This window comes from Platichthys flesus, chromosome 10 (assembly GCF_949316205.1).
Source record: "Platichthys flesus chromosome 10, fPlaFle2.1, whole genome shotgun sequence".
NCBI lineage: Eukaryota > Metazoa > Chordata > Actinopteri > Pleuronectiformes > Pleuronectidae > Platichthys > Platichthys flesus.
In genome coordinates, this window is record NC_084954.1 from 16865460 (window position 1) to 16884683 (window position 19224).

General features: G+C 43.7%; 1 protein-coding gene across 1 annotated transcript in view; it reads right to left on the bottom strand.

Annotated features, from left to right (window-relative positions):
• Nucleotides 1-332: 332 nt before the first annotated feature.
• LOC133962353 (peroxidasin) overlaps nucleotides 333-19224 on the bottom strand; it is a 56213-nt gene continuing 37321 nt past the window's right edge. Inside the window, exons 15-23 of the mRNA XM_062397925.1 lie at nucleotides 18255-18412; nucleotides 13799-14805; nucleotides 13189-13685; nucleotides 12909-13043; nucleotides 11834-12042; nucleotides 6782-6893; nucleotides 6360-6492; nucleotides 5016-5129; nucleotides 333-3656 (exon numbers count right to left, since the gene is read on the bottom strand). Coding sequence (XP_062253909.1) covers nucleotides 3513-3656; nucleotides 5016-5129; nucleotides 6360-6492; nucleotides 6782-6893; nucleotides 11834-12042; nucleotides 12909-13043; nucleotides 13189-13685; nucleotides 13799-14805; nucleotides 18255-18412 — 2509 coding nt within the window. The 3' untranslated portion in view covers nucleotides 333-3512. The remainder of the gene's footprint in view (nucleotides 3657-5015; nucleotides 5130-6359; nucleotides 6493-6781; nucleotides 6894-11833; nucleotides 12043-12908; nucleotides 13044-13188; nucleotides 13686-13798; nucleotides 14806-18254; nucleotides 18413-19224) is intronic.

The following is a 19224-nucleotide window of genomic DNA, read 5'->3' on the forward strand; positions in this document are numbered from 1 at the left end:
GACTTTTGATTCTGATCACCAAAGCTTGTAGTGTTTGCTCTCCGGGGAACATGAATGTCTATGCAAAACTTTGCTGGCAATTCACGGAGATATTTCAGTCCTGAGCTATCACGGTAAAAAGGCCTCAAATTCAATATCAAAGGCAGCTGCTACAAGTGTTATTGTCCTTGTTATTGAACAGAACAGTAAAGGGGAGAAGACCAATTTAATAAGAAGAGATCTTCGTTGGACGTGATCACACAAACACTGGTAACATCTTTCAGATTCATCTCATCTGTAAGTCAGAGCAGGGCACCTGAAAAAAGAAAAAGCACCAACATGTAGGACTGTAATTCAAATGTGGCTTATTTATTTATTATTACTGTTGAGAGGCATACATAACAGTGCAAACCATTCTTTGGCAAACGTACAAATACAATACAAATGTCATGACACGTACTACTATATCCACATTGACCACTGGTTGAGGGACAGCGTGGCTAAAGCATGATCAGTCTTGCAGAGCAGTGCATTCCATTGACACTTGGGGAGTTTGAGGGGAAATGAAAATGAGAGAGGGAACCATGATGAAAACAGAAAACAAAGAAAATGAAGGAACACAAAAGTTGAATGAAGCTCAAGAGAGCTCACAGTGCTTTGGCAGCCAAAGCTTGGGCCAAAAACGCATTTAGCCGGTTACAGAGACAGAGAGACACACACACACATTCATTCATAGGGTTTATCAAATGGTATGGAATTACTAGATTCAGTAAAACATAAAATACTGGAGTTGTTGGACAAGCCACGGTAAGAGAGTAAGAGACACAACTGTAAACACACAGTTTGATGTACAAACCTGTCCAGTATATTCAAAAACATGGGATATGATACCAGATAATATACCAGTGCGACTGCAAACCCCATAATCCACCTGGAATCCTGAATGGAACATTCCAGAGGGTATTATTTCTGTTTTAGTGACAGATGCTCGCCCAGGACGTTACCACATAAAGAAAACAATGGAAAGGAACACTGCAGCTGCTTCCTCACAATTAGGAGCGAAGCAAAACAGAGTAACAACAAGAAACGTGACGTGTTGCACGTGGGAGCCAGTGCATGGGGTACAGTGAGCGCCGTCTGTGTTCATGTACAGTACGTGTGAGGAACCAGTCGACAGGAGTCGGCGGAAAACATCTGTCTCACAACAGCGACATGGTGAAATCTTCTTTTGATTGACACTGTGGCTGCTTTGACACTATGGAGATACTACTGATGGTGTGAATGCAACTGTCTGACTGAGAGCCTCTGGACTGCGGACTTTCTCCGGCTGGCTCCATAAAATAAGTCTGCAGAAAGTCTGGAGGACCCCAATGTGAGAACACAGCAGGAGATCCCCAGCTGGATTCCCCACGAGCAAGTGGTGGGGGTTGATGACTATTCTAACACGCAGATGCACTAATGAAAAAAGAAACCCAAACAAACAAAACAAAATCAAATATCTCGGGATGAAAAAAGCGGTGCCATACACGTAGAGGACCATCACGACGTCAAGAGAGATGTGGATGTGATGTAAACACGTGATCTCTGCAGCAGAATTAACATGTAACATCCTCTCTGCCTGCTGCACCACCCCACGCCTCAACGCTCCAGACGTGTCGGTTGCTGCGGTTGCGTCTGGGTGGAGAACCTCCTGCTGCCTTGCTCACATGTGAAAGGCAACCTCCCGAGAAAGTCCAGACCCTATTCTACGGCCATCCTCTGGAGGTCATGTCTGAAATGGGCTTATATCCCGATGATCGGCAGCTATCCCCCAGCACTACCCTCGCCTCCCCTCCCATATGGCTTCCATTACAGCGGAATGACGGCTGGAGAGCCGCTTCTGCTTGGCTGAGTGACGTCTGCCCGGTATGGAAAATCTTCAACATGCAGAGAAACAAGAGCAGGACAAAGAATTCCTGAACTACATCAACACTGACGCCATTTCTCACAGGCGGAAACGCACATGAGTAACAAAAGCGAGGAAAGGGGGAGACAGAGTGGACGCTCGACCGAGAAGGCATGCAAGCGTGTCCTTGTGTAAACCGGGGCTAGAGAGCTGAAGAGAAGAACAGCCATGGCAGCAGTCCTTCAGTTGTGTGTGTGTGTGTTTGTGAGCGTGTGTGAGTGTGTGTGAGTGTGTGTGAGTGTGTGGGCTCTGTGGACTTACAATGAATAAACATGGATAAAAAACAACAGATATGAGCAGGTCAGTGGGAGAATACTGCTGTGGTAGAGTCTGCAGTACCAAAGGCTAAAATCCTGACCTCGTTACAACATTCATACAATAAGTTTCATAGATATGTCATTTTAGAAGTTACTAAATCATACATTTGGCTTAAAGAACGACGCAGAAATACTGGGACAAAGGTCACAACATGACAGTGGTAAAAAAAAAAAAAAAAAATTGGATATTCTTCATACTGCTTTCTGAAAGCAAAATGAAACTTGGAAAGAAGCACAACAGTGCAAGGGCTGGGTCGAGTGTCCTGCGACGGGGGGGGGGGGGGGGGGGGCGCCGCCCGGCTCCTCCTCGCTCAAGTTCAGGACAGGCCAGCAGAGACAATAGCAAGGTGTCCATGGATAGAGGAGCAGTAATCAGTAGACATTTTTTCTTTTTTTCTTTTGCATTAAAAACATTTTTGCAGGGCTTCACATTATCTTCATATACGCAATTTTTATACAAAAAAGGGGAGAAAAAAATTTAAAACATTTTCATAACATATATCAAAGCACCGTGGATTAAAAGATGAAGAAACTCTATTCATAAAAAGTCTTTTAGCTTGAGTAAAAACAATCCTCTCAATCGTGACTTATCATTAAAAGGCGTATACTGAGTATATAAAAGTTGCTTTGCATACAAAAGACAATACTTTGAAGGTTTGAATTTAGTTATTAAATCATTATTAAAAAACTATAATGGGGGAAAATAGCACCAGTTTTCGGCATCTCTAACCTGAGAATATTTTTTGTGATACAACATAATTGTCGCCGCCTTTCAAACTACTTCCCTTTCCTGCTCCTCGACGGCAACCGGCCCTGCGCTCCGTCACAGAGTGTTGGTCACAGGAGAGCCTCGTCGGACTCCGAGCGAGCAGGAGAGATTTGTCCGTCTTGTTTACGATCCACCCATTCATCCATCCACCCATTCACCCATCCACCCATCGGTTCAGAGATACATCCATTTAGTGATCGCTGGTTTGTCGCCAGAGGATTTCAAACTGAGCCTCCGGCTGCTGGTCCTGGAGGGGGCAGAGAGCCAAATGGGGGAAAAAGAAAAATCAACCCCTCCACTGATCAAAGAAAAAAGGATATGAAGTCAAATGAAAAACATGAACTGAGGCTTTTGGGTCTATCGAGGCTGTTAGTGGCTGAGGAGTAGCACACCTTCAAGAGTCTCATCCTCTCTCTGTCAGCTGCGGTGGAGTGTGTGACGCTCAGACACTGGAGTGTGTTTGTCAGGGTGGGAGGGTGGGAGGGGGGAGGGGTCCTGAGTGTTAGTTGTCGTTGAAGTCCGCTTCCTGTTGCTTCCCAACGTCTGCGTGATCGAGGCAAAATGGGCAGCAGGTGCCTTTTAACTTGACGGGCCGTTTGCACTCGACTGGTGGACAAGACTCGACGAAGCAGGTCACCTGGGCATCCTGGAGGAGGGGGGGAGAAGGGGCGACAGGTCAATTACCATATTGGATTAGAGTGGGTGAAACGTTCATGATCACTGAAGCAGAACTGACCTGCTGTTGGAAATCTAGCACAAAGAGGTACGTCATGTTCACTGTCTTGCCAAATGAGCAGGTTCACCTGACTGTCTCAATTTGAACACTGCCAATCTGAGCAGAACTTAAAACCTGTGTCCACGGCACAGATTTTCGACCCGAGAGTGAATGCAGATTATGTCCATTCCCAGTGCAGATGGAAGCCAGGTGTGAGTGGGTGCTAGTGGGTTTTTTCACCAGTGGAAATGGGGTTTGAGATTAAACTGGATGAAAAGTTCATGATGGTGGACAGCTGCAGCGATGAAATCAGAAACAGCAAAGAAAAGAAAGACAAGACAAGAACAGCAAAAGAGGAACTGAAGGTGTCTTGAATGGGACAGAGGGAAAAGTATGACATGGAGCGGGGGAGACATGCAGCAAAGGGCCAGGGACGACCGATATGTTATTGGGCTCTACTTTTTTCTAGTCCTGTTACCTCCGAGATAAAAAGAATGTAATAATGAATGACTTCATTATGAGTGTTATGAGTTATTGGTTTCCAGAGTCTCGTACTTTCTGTTTTGCAACAGAGCCGTAACTGAAGTGAGTCGCTCACGACGCGTCCCTGCTGAGGTGCTCGACAACGGCTGAACCCAAACAATGAGGGGCTTTGTATCAGAGCATGACGCAACATGAGGGGTTCAATCAAACTCTTCTTCCCAATCAGAGGCACCTCATTGTGCAACATTAAATAATTACCAAACCCTTCCAATTACAAGGATGCGTGGAAGGATGGGAGAAGTTTTGGGGATACCGAGGGGGGGAGAGAGAGAGAAACACAAACTGACAGGTGTGTTATCAGATGTGGTGAGCGAAAATAAAGTGAGTAGGCAAGATGGCAACAAAGGCTGTGGGGGAGGGAGATCTGAGGCAGCCAGGTTTGGCACGGGGGCTGCTGGAGCCTGTGCCAGCGGTTGGCACAGGGGAAGCGTCAGGAGATAAAGAATGAAAGGCAGAAAAGTGGCCGGTGCACACAAGCACACCGTGGGGAGACACGGGTGCCAGGAGCTGCTGGAAGAGGTGAAACACCTCCAAGCGCTGCCAGACAGAGAAGCTGGGGCATTTAAACTGGGCAGCCTGCTCCCACAGAGGCAATGCTGATGGGCCGTCCACGATGAGAAACATGGGAATACTCAAACAGAATCAGCTTCTCGGAGTGAAATATGAGAGGATTAAGTATTGAGCATGTGTGTGTCCGTGTGTGTAAAACCATTTGTACTGCATATTGAGGCTACATGTGGAACGTACCCGGCATTCACATGTGGTGCAGGAGTCCTTTTTCCACCGCTCTGCATCTGTCCGCTCACGTCCCTCACTATCAGTGCAGTCAGTCTTGCTCAGGCGAGTTTCGAGTCTTTTAATCTGTAAAAGGTACAAGGACACAAAACATGAACTTGGAGGAACAGAGAAACGACTTGTTTCTGGTTGTGATGTTGACACCGCCTCAACTCTCTGGCTCCTTTTAAACAGAGATCATGCCGTGTTGCCTTTAACAAGACCCAAGAACATTCCCACCTTGTAGAAGGTGTGCACAAACAACTCAAGATCGCCTTTGGTTTAAAATTGTCAGATACTTATTCCATCTATTTGAATAAGTCTATAATGTTTATTGCTTGTTTGCTGTTGTGTGTCTTCAATTTTTTTAATTTTAAATTATAAAGCATCTTAGTACTGTGTATTAAAAAGTGATATATAACTAAAAAACATTATTATTAATCTTATATTGTATTCCTCCTCTTGTATTGATGCAGGATACTTGATGTGGCTACATCTCTCACTCCGAACTATGAAATATGGTTGTCTGCCTTCTGGGGGGACGATAGAGGGCGGGTCGGTGCAGTGTCAGCAGTAATGTGGACGTTGTACTGGACCGTTGTGGTGAAGAAGGAGCTGAGCCTCAAGTCAAAGCGATTTCGATTTACAGGACGATCTGTGCTCTGCAGCCTTCACCTATGATCACAAGCTGTGGTTGGTGACCAAAAGAACCCAGAACTTAATCGAGGGACTACATATTCCCATCTTCCCTGGGAGCGCCTCAGGATCCTTCAGGAAGAAGGATCTGTGCGCGGGCTGTGTTTCTGTGACTGTGAGTTAGCCTACAACCCAGACATAGCAGGCATGCATGCAGCACGAGCCGGAAGGCGAGACGGGGGAGCGAGACATGTTGAGACTCATGGTGCGATTCAGCCTACAGGGAAGTTGAGGGATGCTCCCCGGCAAATGTTTCAGAGGTGACAGTTTTAGATGAGGACAGTGTGCATGTGCAACTTTAACTGTGTTTTAAAGGTGAAAAAGTTATCTCCACAATAAAGCATTTTGACGATGTCTGTCTTAATCTTCATTTGACTAAAATGGCACCCAGTGAAGCTCATATCTCCCCCAGAGCCCAACAACAGTCGTCTTACACCCGGGCTACACTTGCTGCATGAGCGGTCCCAGTGCATTGTGGAACTTCTTGCTTTCCATATGCATATTCTGCGGTTTGTCACCTCATGCACGGACACAAACAAGTCTTAAGACATGTGTGATTACGAGAACACCACAGATAGTCAAATACAAACATGTGTGTAGGGTGCTGATACAGACACACACCTGCTTTCGTAAACTTGTGATCGTCTTCTGCATGTCGGAGACAAACTCCTGGAAGTCGTTGGTCGAAGGTTCAGTGCTTGTTTTGGAAGTCAGAGTAACGTTTACTACAGTTTCTGTGGTTCCCTCCGCCGGGCTGAAAAGATACAGGTACAGATATAAGATTAGGTGATATTTCTTTTACTATAAACTCATCATAGCATTTATAAGACTATGTGCAATACAAAACATTAAAATAAAGAGAGCCTATTGTCTTTCCGAAGATGTGGCATCTACTTTCCACTTACAGAGCAAATGAGCAGTAAATATGTCATTTTCTCTTCACAGTAAATCACCAGCTGAATGTGGTTGTAGGGTTCATCAAACCCTTGGTGGATTTTTTAAACATCAGATCCTGACGTTTGATGGTTGCTACGCTGCATTACCTGTTCTCCGGGATGCTGTTGGCAGGATCATCCTCTTTGTAGCTGTGCTCAGCTGATCTGCGTCCCCTGAAGTGGTAGGACAGGGCGTTGAACTGACCCTTGGTTCTGCAGTCTGGTGGGTCAAACATAACACAACACTGTAATTCAATAACAGAGGAAAGGTAAATTCATCTTTTTATTGATCATATATATATATAATCTCTACAGCCACACTGCAGAGATTGTTGAGCACACACAGTAAACGACCTGTGTAATGAAAATAATTTTAATCTTATTATGTCTGTATTTTGACAGCATTTCCTCAAATAAAAACAGATAAAAGTTTCCGATTGTCATTGTCAACATCATTGGAACTTCCTGGAGATTTCACACATCATGATTCATGTTGCCTCCAACCTAAATGGTCTGGTGCATGCCTGCAAATTATCAAATTAAAAGCTCTACTAGGAAAATGGGTTTATATTCAATGAACCTTTTATATTGAAAAGTTTGCTGGAAGTGCTGAGTTGACATTAACAGAAGAATACAGTGACTTTAACAGGGTAAGGGATACTTCCTATGAAAATAAGACCAATTATTCTCTGGAATTAGAAATGAAGGCCTGCCTCTAATATAAGGCTGCTATAAATAAAGGCCTGTTTCCTTCTGCAGCTGAGGTAAATAACGGCCTTGGACACTATTGGAGGAAATACGGTGTAAAAACAGGAAACAATGTCTGCTGAAGTCCCTTCCCTTCAGCTTCAAAGTGACTCTGAGGCTTATTGTATTACCATGACTCAGTGTCACGCTGCAGACGCTGTACCCAGATCAAAGAGAGTTAAAGACACGTACACAAACATAGCACCCTGCTCACGCCCCGCTACGCATCTGAGGCACGCTGAGCATCAAGAGACAGTTCATAATAAACCTGACGAGGCACAGATGAGTGGATCAGGCCTGCACTTAGCAAGGCTGCATCTTTATCTGGAAAAGTTTACAGGCAGCTGCTCAGCCTCAGAGCCCCTTTGATTTACTAGACCGTGGTCTGTAAAAGACAAAGACTATCTGAAAACAACAAGAGCTCCTGTCTCATGCTGACAGATACGCATGAGCCAAGCATGATCTCACACACACACTCTCTCTTTTACTTCAATCCATTTGAGGACACTCATTGGCATAATGGTTTCCCTATAGCCCCTAACCCTTATCTTTACCATCACAACTAAATGCCTAAACTGGCCCTAACCACTCGACCATAGTGCCTCATCCTATCCACCTCAGTTTGAAATAAATATACAAAAACAAGAGGTAAGGAGTTTACAACCTTCTTCAGGACTACCCACTAACATAATTTATCAAGGACTTAAGGTCTTGACCAACTGATCATCCTTACTCTGGTATGTGATATTGGGATAGAGAGCTATTGACGGACGCGTGTTGGCCAGTGCAGTCCGTTGGCTCCCCATTTACAACTGCCCAGGGCAGGGGGCATCATCGAGGTAACTTAATACAGACCCTAACCCTAAAGGCAAGTCTTAAAGGGATAGTTCACACACTTACAGACACTTTAATGATACCACAGGAGCAATATGGAGGCTTTTTCTATCGGCCACCATTTACTTCAATTTTATTGGATTTGGCTGCAACACTGTCTGCCCCTGAAACTCCAAAAGTCTTAACCCTTAAAGGAGTGAGGTCAGATGAAAAGGTCGTCACTTTCCTGTGAAGTCTTTGTAAAGTTTTTTAAAGTTCTCCTAGCGGTGTCCTGTGTTAATCGAACCAAACACAACTGTGAATCTGGCTACAGCTTCACTGATAGACGGACAGAAACAAGTGGAACGACTCCCCTTTCCTCCCTCCCTCCTCTTTCTGGCAGCATATTCTCTGTTTATTAGTTTTGCTCTTCCCTCGAACATTTTGTCAAGGAAGGTCAAATGCCGGGCTCAGAATCTGGGATGAAAGCAGCGTAATCAAGGGCCATATGTTACATATTAAAATGTTTTTTAATCCTTTTACATTTTTCCTCTGAGGACAATACATTTTCACTAAGTTTTTACATGAAAGAATAATTCATATATTTGCAATGCATTAGAATTCTCGTCTGCTGACACGCAAGTTAAATATTTTAGTATTTATCATTATATCACATTAGTGACAACAGCATTATATCATGTAGTCAGGGAGAATGCAATGTGGCTTTAATAAGTAGAAAGTATTCTCACATGGATGGTAACATTTACTTACAGCTTTGTCTTCCATGTGAGGGGAATTTTACTTCAACAGAATTTATCATACTAAAAACGGGATCTCTTCCATGCACCCTCAACAGTGCAGCATTAAACCATGTGGAACAGATGGATGGTTCAATGGATTGCATGGATTGGTCATTGCACACGACAACTTTGACGTCAACTCAACATATTTACGTTATTACTTTTATGGTGTATAGACCTGTGTTGCCAAGTCATGTACAGAGCGCACCACGTTAAAAAAGTTGGGAGGTGCGCAACCGGGAGAACTGATGAAGGCCGATGGTGCGTGCCAGCAGAACTGACGTCAATTCTGGTAATTTAAACCATGTTTTAAGCCTAAAAGTCCACTACCGGAAGTAGCAATGCTAGCGGACGTAGCAATGGGAACATGCAGCCCGCGCGTGCCCTTGGGCGAGAGGGTGTGTACCTTTCCAGTGTGTATGTAAGTACATGAAAAAGCTTCTGAGGAGGATATCAGAGGAGGTTTAGGCTAACCCTAATCCTAACCCTTTATTATTTTACGTCTGAAGAAGGGGTCACTTTGGCTACAACGCTGTTTAACCCTAAGACTCCTAAAGTGTTTAGTGGACTCAAACACTTCACCCCCCCCCCCCCCCCCCCCTCCATCTGCATAGACACATGTAACATTGGTGACTAAATCTAATCTGTGGGTAGGATCTTTAAGGCACAGCACTGTAATGCACTGTGCACATGTGTTTTTTTTTTTACTAAGCACTTGTTGACTTAATTTGTGTTCAAATGGAAAAAGGAAGCGAGGCAGTGGCTGTTGATTTTACAGCGGGCAGTCGTGTCACTGAAGATTCAAAGACAGTGGAGCAATAATGAACATTTTCTAACTCTAAGCTCATTCAACAAAGTTCACAATTATAATAACTCAATGTTCTATTACAACAATCACTGGACGTCCCACAGTTCCAAAGATGTTATCTAATACCTGAGATTATTCCATGTAATCTAAGACATTTGCTCATTTCACGCTGATCGTATCCTCAAGAAAGGCAAACAATCACTATGAACCCTCATGCCGGTTTATTATAACAGCAGGGGGTGCCTCTCCAGTCAGCTTCTTTTTCGCTTCGTCAGCTGCTCTCTTGGTTGGAATGTTTTAACATCCAGAATTTATGTATAAATAACGTGTCCTACCCCAGCAATTAGCAGGAGCTGTCTGTGAAAAGCACAACATAAGTTATATCATGAGTGTTCAGAAAGAGGAGGTCTGCTGTTTTACCACAGAAGTGATTCAGCCATTACGTGACATTACATGTCTTTTGCTTTCAACCTTATCCATCGACTAATTTCACAAATGCCGGTCAGTCTGTATGTGGAAGGCAAATCCTGCAAACCATCCATTTTATGAATACTATTCATTTGATCTTACTTTTCAATATGTAGAAAATTTGAGTAAACATCTGACCAGCACTCTGTAGTCAGTGGAGTTGGGACAACGGGAGTGAACCGTCTGTTTAACACGTGATCTTCTATGTCCTCGGATAACCAGCACCAGGGGTAGGCAACTATTGGCTCGCTGGCCCACCAGCAATAACAATATCAATCTTTTTATTGCATCATATCGGCCTGATAAAGACATTTATGAGGGCAGCAGGTGCTGATCTTGGTCATGACAACATTCGTAGAAATGAAAATAATATATTTTTGTTGCCGCAGTGCTTTCAATAGACTTGAATTAGAGCCTTTAATTAAAAAAAGTTGTGAAATTGGGTCTCAGTATTGTGTCGATTGCTTTAGAGACCTCTTAAATAGCGACATACATTGCACCGGTTCAGTGAATCACTACGTAATACAAGTCAACATCTGAAGTTTTGCCTTTCGTGAAGCTAGATGATGATGATGATCCAAGACATTGCTCTCTACAGTGAGACCTACTTTTCATTATGAGCAGTTGAGACATCCTATGCACATGGACCACACACACAAGAGTGCTGTCAAGTAAACTGAGGTCAGAGAATAACCACGTTCCTCTGACAGGGGCCTGTTCTAAATTGTTGCACAAAACCCGTGATTATTGCGAAGCTCCGCTGCCTTGAGGAAGATGTTATCAAGGGGAGACATAAGTCTGAGAGTATTGTACGGCTTTAACTTCACAAAACAGCCCAGATACTGGACCAGCGTAAGCCTCTGACTGAGACGTCTGGGCATCTTCCTGTGCTGCTCGGGAACTATGTGTTCTTTCATCGCGAAGAAAAGGCATATTCCCTAAAAGATCAGCCCAGTTGATGAAAGATGCGAACGTGAAAGGTACAGATTCTGCTTTTAACTGCTCTAAGAAAACATCACACAAACACTGGATAGGGACGACAAATATCCGGCAGACATTTATACTACCATGAACGTACTTTTTGAAAGTGAAGCTTTATGTAAAATCACTAATATGTTTTGCCTCAAATCCAGTCTTAGTCAAGTTGGAGTCAATGAATCATCACATGGTTATGAACTGAAACATCAGACTGCTTCATATTGAGAGCTTGTGCTAATAACGGGAGTTAATGTATTTAAATAGGTTTGAACAAACATTTTTCTTAAATTTGCATATTTTCCATTAGTACTCATGGATTATGGAGTGTTTGGTGATCGGCAAAAGTTAAATCTTTATCGATTTAACATGAAATCTACAAAAACGTTAATGTGCAGATAAGGAAGGGTCTAAATACTTTCTCAAGCCAATGTAAAGACGAAAGGAAAAGAAGATAGAGTGGGTCATGCACAAACCAGAGGGTTGGTGGTTTGATCCCCGGCTCCCCCATTACGCATGTCAAAGTGTCCTTGGGCAAAGTTGTCTTACCTTCGCAGCAGTCCTGCCACATGCGCAGGTCAATCTGAGGGATGTCGTCGCAGCTGCCATAGCCATGGGGCAGCTCTGCCACCCTGAAGACGTCGCGCTGGATGCGAGTGATGTTGTCGCCGTTGTCACACATCACCCGTGTCAGCGAGGTCTGTTTCAACTGGGTCAACTGGGCAGGAGTGAACGTGCCTGGGTTTTCATACCAGAACCTGAAGGAGACAGGGGCAAGGGAAGTGACTGAGATGAGACATGAGATAAAATACTTTCCAACCTCTCTCTTCTTTTGACATGATGGAGAACCTCTTAGTAAGGTTACATAACTTTAATTTAAATCTATTCCTTTAGGGGAAAAAGACTACGTATACATGGACACCATTCTTATGATATGAACCAAATTTAGCAAATAGTCTACATAATATACTGACATGTTTATAGCAATGATTAAATTAACACAGAAAAGTTCATACTCAGCATAAACAATAATCAAATTAAGACATTTGTATGTGTATTCTGATCTTAGACGCATTGTTTAGACAATAGACATGTACAGGTCTGGATCACATTAAAACATCCTGTTGGAGCAGCACAGGATTTTGCGACATCGACACACGTCAGTTACCGACTGCTTGATGACACATATTACAAGATGGAAAGTAAAAAGGTGTTTTTGCAAAATTAGACAGAATACTATCAAAAGGGAATACAGTAGTATTGTTCATCAAACTATGTCAGGTTTGGTCTTTAAAACAGGCAGAGCAACGTCAGACATAATGGTGTGAGTTTTTTACAGTCTGTGCTCGGTAACATGTAAACACTGGCAAGCTACTCATGTAAACACTATAATCGAAATAATGTCTTATAATAGTTTTATTGGTCAATATTGGTGTCATGTATATGTTGTTACTGTCAGAGGTTCAATACCACAAACGGTTTCTATTGATCAGCTGATAGAAATATATTTATAATCCTGAATGATTCCAAAAATATTGCTGAAAAACATAATTTTGTTTTTATCAGGGGGAAATGTCTGCCCTCAGTACATACCCTTCAGAAAAAAAATCTGATCTTACTCTACCTGTCACCATCTCGCAGGCGTTTGAACTGAGCTGCCAGTAGACACATGAGGGTGGGCCCCAGTCGACTGCCGGGTACCAGGTCTTCGGCCATCAGGGCAGGGAACAAGTCGATGTTCAGAGGACTGCCGTACAGCCTGCAGCAGAAAAGAAAAGTCAGGGAGACGGCAATATGTAAATATGCTACGTTGACTGTAGGCCAGTTACTTTGTTCCATTTGTTGCAAACTGGTATCACGTCAAATTCTCAAAGTATTAATCATAATCGTAAGTGTATAGTTACCTCTGTAGTTTCTCTCTGACATTTGCGTTCTTAATCTCGTTCCTCAATTCATCGAACGTTTGAGCTGAGGTCAGGTTACAGAAGGTCCTGAAATCGTTGTACGGAGGTATGCCGTGATCCCTCCCTCTCTGTATATTCATGGCAGCCAGGTCCAGAGCCACGGCGTGGGCCATTGAGAACAGCCTCTCCGTCAGCTCTGTATTCAGCAGCTGAGTGGTAACCCGCATTTTACCAGCAACGCCAAACAGCCCACGAATCAGCGGGTCGATGCCACCCTCGTTGACGATGCGGAACGGGGAGAAGAAGGCGCGGTGCAGAGAGATGTGCCCTTGGGGGATTGGCTTGAATTCCTCATCTAACCTGTAGAGGATGGGGTTGATCAGGGTGTGGCCGAAGCGGAAAGCAGCGGTGGCGAAAGAGCTGAGGATGCCCGAGTTGATGTTTGGGTCGTAACCGGCGTATGAGTCCATCATCTTCATGCCCACATCGCCCAGGATCTAGGGGATTGGAGAAGGAATGTTAAAGTTGCTCTTATTATCAGCTTGAGAAATGATCAGAGACAAAGAGCAGCACAACACTGGAACATTCGACTGCAGCGATTGGCCGTTACCTTTGGCAACCAGTGACTGTAGGTGATGTGCTGCATCTGGGCTCCTACGATCTTCCGCGCCTCGTGGTAGATGGTGTCCCCGTCCCAATGAGGATTCAGCCTCAGTAGCTCTGTGGCGATGCGGTTGTGTTCCCTGAACCACACAGTGTGCATGGCAGTTAATCCAAGCTGCTCATTTGCCCGGTGGTCTCCCGCCATGAAACACGGAATCGGACTCTCGTTCTCGTCCCTCATGCACTCGGTCGGTGGTCCAGTGGCGAACGGTAGGAGTGGCTTGCCTGTTCTCTGTATGATACCTTGTCGGAGCAGACCCCTCTGACTGGCCAGATCTCTGACCTCCTCTGACTCGTGCCGTGAGCTGCCGTAAACGTTTGAAGCGTCGATGTAAGAAGTTAACTGGTTGATTTGCTCCCTCGGATAAACACTGTTCATAAGTAAAGATGTCATCCCGCTGCCACACACAGGGCTGGATCGGACAAAGAACATGCAGCGGGCGCCACTACGCAGCTGCCGCGCGTCATTGGCAGGGAACTGGATTGGGAAGCACGGTGGGTCGTTGGTGCAGCCCTGAGCGCAGAGCTGACCGTCGGAGAACCTCGACTGGCTGAGGGCGGCCACCGTTGAGTCCAAATCGTGGTCAAGGAACTGACCCCACTGCATCAGCATGTGAGTGTAGCGGTCGTCAGGAGTGATGGTCTCAGTCCCGATCATTATGGTGGACACGAGCCTCGGCAGCGGCAACCTGTATCCGTTGTGCGGCTGCTCATTGGCGCCCCTCGGCAGGTTGAAGCCGTTGTCGTAGACGGACTTCAGGAGACGCTCAAAGGCGGTGAGCGAGGCGCCCCACATCGGGTGCTGCAGGTTGTTGCAGGTGCCGTCATGGCTGCGGTACTTCTGGTGGAAGCAAATGTCGGAGCAGTTGTTGAAGCGGCGGTGGGCTGTGCAGCCGGACAGATTGGCGATCACGTCCAGCAAGTGGGGGGAGACCAGGTCGTTGTAGCGAAAGGCTGAGGAACGGCAACACAAATTCAACACATTAAGAGGATACATGTTTAACGGCAACAATTTTGTACAAATGAACAGAATTAGATAGATTAGAAATATCTGAAGTACTTAGGAGGCAAATGGGTTATCAATTAGATAAGGAAAAAGGTATAGTTTCCATGGACACCAATATTCTGACCATTTACCTTATTCACAATAAAACAATATTTTGATGATGTTTACATTAGTCGGTTATATAATATCCCATTTAGCCGTCAGAGCTTAGTTGGATTATAACTCATGTCAGTATGTCTGATATTTTTCCCCTCGTTTTAAAAACCAAACATGAAATAATTTAATGTACGAAGCTACAGTATGTTGTCTTGGGTGTTTTACTTTTTGCAAAAGCTGCTTTTATATTTTTCCATCTTATTTAAACCCAGGGCATGCATCATCCAGTAGTTTTCAACTTACGTCTGTCAATGTTGCAAAATGCTGTGAAGGTTAGAATACTACACGTCAACAATACTTAGACCTTATTCAGTTTGTCGGAAAACTCTATTTACCTGACAGTGTCTAATTGAGACAAATTGGGTTAATATTGGAATGTTGGTGTCCATGGAAAATTTGTCACAATCATTCACTCAAACTGGAATCAACCTCCTGACCTGAGGGTGCAGGTCGCAGTATTTCAATAACCTGCCTCGACTCGCTCTGACATGTGAGAGCACCAGAGTGCAGCACATCTGTGTGTTTGTGTGTCTGTGATGTGTTAGCAATATGGTGCTGTGGTAACGCATGAGAACATGTGTTGAGTGCCTACCGCCAATCTCCTATGAGGGATAGGTAAGACTTCCTCTCTGTGCACAGTCCGCTTCACACATTATTGGCTTGTTGTGTGGTTTTTGTGTGTGTGTGTTTTAGAGGAGAACTGGGCATAATGTGGCTGAAGAGGAGATACAATAAAAGCAGCACATTTGTTTCTGCTGATCGGCTGAAATCTATTTGTTAACTTGGTTTGAGGCCAGTGCAACAAATTTGGTTGTTGACACAAGTAAAGAAAACAGTGCTCTCTCTTAGTTCCTATTCCACAGAGCTCTCTCTTCTTCCAACCCTATTTTTTAACCATAACATCACTATAGACAAACTCCAACTCCTTACTCCCATTTCCTTCCTCTATAGATTTATAATGTAGATACAATTCTTGGATTCAGCCAAAACTTTCCAAAGCAGCACAGATACAGAATCTGGATACATCTAGCCCCTTTGACCTTAGTGCTGTTAAATCAATCCTTCCATTACAACGAGTGTGTTAATCCACCATTGTGTGTGTGGAAATATATAAGACGCTCCAGCTTTCTTTCTTGGACCGCTCAACATTTTTCCATGATTATGTGACTGCAAACAAAGGCAGATGCGTATGCATGTAAACATCCAAATTAACCCCTGGTCTGCCAATCTGATTCATGCATAATTGAGAAAATGTGCACACCGACTAGAACCACGTTCCAATTTGTCCTGTGCTCGGTCGTGATTGCAGGTTAGTGTTGTGTTGTGTGACACAGGGCTAATAAAACTGTTTATGGGCCGCTCGTCAACTGCTCTATGATTACGTCTCCCCGCCTCAGGTCCTGCTTAAGAGAAAATGGCACACAGATGGAGTGATTGCACACAGCCAAATGTTGCTCGCAATAACATGGTAATTCATAGAGTAGCTGGGAACTGAATCACTGGCTGGGACTCCGCTCAGGAAACTGGCTGGGAGCTTCGAACCGAATACACAATGAGACTTTAGAAAGATGTTATGTATACCCTGCAGAAAATTGTCAAAACCAACATTTTATTACTGAAACAACCCACAAACATGTATTTTGTGTATCTGCTTCTACATTTATTCTACATCAGGATTATCTGTGAGAGTGTGGCTGTCTATGCTGTTAAAAGTGGATTACTTGTATTGGCCATTGACTCCAGCTTACCCAGTCTACAGCCTGTTTAAATCGTAGCTGCCAAGAGCAGAGAGATGTTAACACTCTTTCTGGGAAGATGATTTTATTTATGGATTTTTTTTACCATCAAAATACTTGGGTACAGATTTGATATATCGTGATCCGCAAGGACTTAATTTACATAATTTATTATTCCCAGTGCAGGGCCTGCCTGTTTGAAATGGGCGGTTGGCTTGGTCTGTGGTAATGCTGGTTGAAGCTTTCTTTCTCAAAGTGTGAAAGTGACCCGCAGGGATGAGCCACAGCAAGTAAAGACCGGCTGTGGGACTCAGTCTGGATTAAATCACAGCGGAAACTGTGGAAATGATATTGGGAGCAACTTGAGTTAACAGAAAATAAACTGAAATCATTTAGTCTTAATGGCATCATGTTCTTTCCACCTTGATTTTCTCCAAGCCAGAAGTTGTTCCATGGGTTATTCCCTTCGCTATGAATACAGCATAATCAACAGCAATGGTGGGCCAAAGGCTCCACCCTGCAACTCCAGTAAACCAGAGAGCTGACTCCCATGGGCCCAGTGAGGTTGTTCACGCCTTGATTGAAGGCAGCAATACTCAGCTTAGAAACTGATGCACAACAGGAGGCCCCTCACACAAACTGTTCTTGTGCGCTAACAGCTTATTGTGGCAGGTCCGCAATTGTTTGTGCATAAATATAACCTAATACATAATCGCTTACTAATTGCTAGTGAGTGAGCTTTTAATTATCACAAGCGTAAGAAAAGATTTGATACAAAGTTTGACAGTTAAAAAACACAACATGTGAATTTAGCAGAAAGCCACTCAACAATATATCCTTCTCCATAAAAGAGACACAATCTCTTCAAAGTCATGATGCTTGTGATAATGTGGAGCTGATTTATAAAAATCATAATCATTTAATTCTCTTTAGTATTTGGTTATTTGTGAGACCTACACTAGAACTTAACAAAATGTTCCATATTCCTCATTTTAACACAGGTATCAGACTGATTTTCTGTTATTGTCCCTGTTAAATGACTCATTTTGCTGTTGTAAAAATTACCAGTTTATATATTTGTGTAATATCACAACTTTATTTGTGTAATATTACAACTTTATTTTTGTAATATTACAACTTTATTTTAATATTACAAATGTATTCTCATAGTATTATGACTTTATCAACAAAATATAAAACAAATCTCAACAAAACTCTGTCCTCTGTCAAATTATGGACAATATGACTCGTGTTATAACTAGCTGCCAGTGTTATAATGCCACCCTAATAATTAGAAAGCAGTCCATGTAACCAAAACTTCCACTCTTTCAGCATGGAACCTTTGTAGCATTTCTATTTACCATTTCATCTTTCAAATAAAGGCAAAATGCCAAAAATAAAAGATGAACTGTAACTGTCTGTTTTTTGCTGGTCACAGGTTTTATCATATCTTTTGCAAACACTTTGTGGACACAACAGGCAGAAGAGTAGGTTAGCAGCCTCACCGGTGCCGTTGGTGTCGACCATGAGACCCTGGTTGACGTGGTTCTGGATGAGCAGAAGAGTTTGCTCGAAGATCTCTCCCGCTCTCGCCTGCTCCACCGTGTAGGGGTCACGAGGATACCGGAAAAGAGCGAGCAGCTCTCCTGGGGTACGAGGCTCACTGGAGGGATGAGGGATAGGAAGACAGGGTTTACGGGAGGTGGGAGAGAAGGAGAGAGTGATGAAGGAGAAGTGATAATGAAAATGAGGTCATGTAGAGGGGAAAAAAAACACGGTGGGATACAGAAGAAAAAATGTGTGGGAGCAAAGAAAGACAAATAAAAAGAAAGCACTTGCAAGTTCAAAGTCAAACCACATTTTCTCGGTAGATGTTTTTGTGTCTGTGTTTCTCGAGGGCAGGAAAAGAAGGCAGCGTTTTCTCTCACACTTCCAAAAAAGATTTCTTCACCACAGCAATAGCAGGTCAGAGAGTTGAAATGAGGAGAAGCCCATAACATGTACACATATCTTGGCCACTCCACTCCTCCATCACTAGCCTGCAGCTGGGTTTATGGACACAACTCTGTGTTGTCACTGCTCTCGTGCCCTCTTGAAGACCACTGGACTGCTGCAGCACCTCAACATGCATTCCACTGCGGCCTTAAAAGCTCAGCCAGAGTTGGACCTATATGGCTCTGACGATGACGCCAGATGCACAGGTGTTCTACCCAGGCCATGTTAAAATGAAAAACTCTTATTTTACGAGCACATTTAGATGATGTCATAATGATGTAAGCCATGTTACTATCGGAACATTAGCATTTTTTGTGTTTTTGTTAAAAACTTAAATTATTGGATTATTGGTGCAGCAACAACACATTCTATATGGCATACATATGGCATAATAATAACGGACATATGGCATAATAACTACTCTCTCCATTCAAGAGGTTATCTTTTTTTATTTTGTTTGTTTGTCTGTTAGTTAGCAGG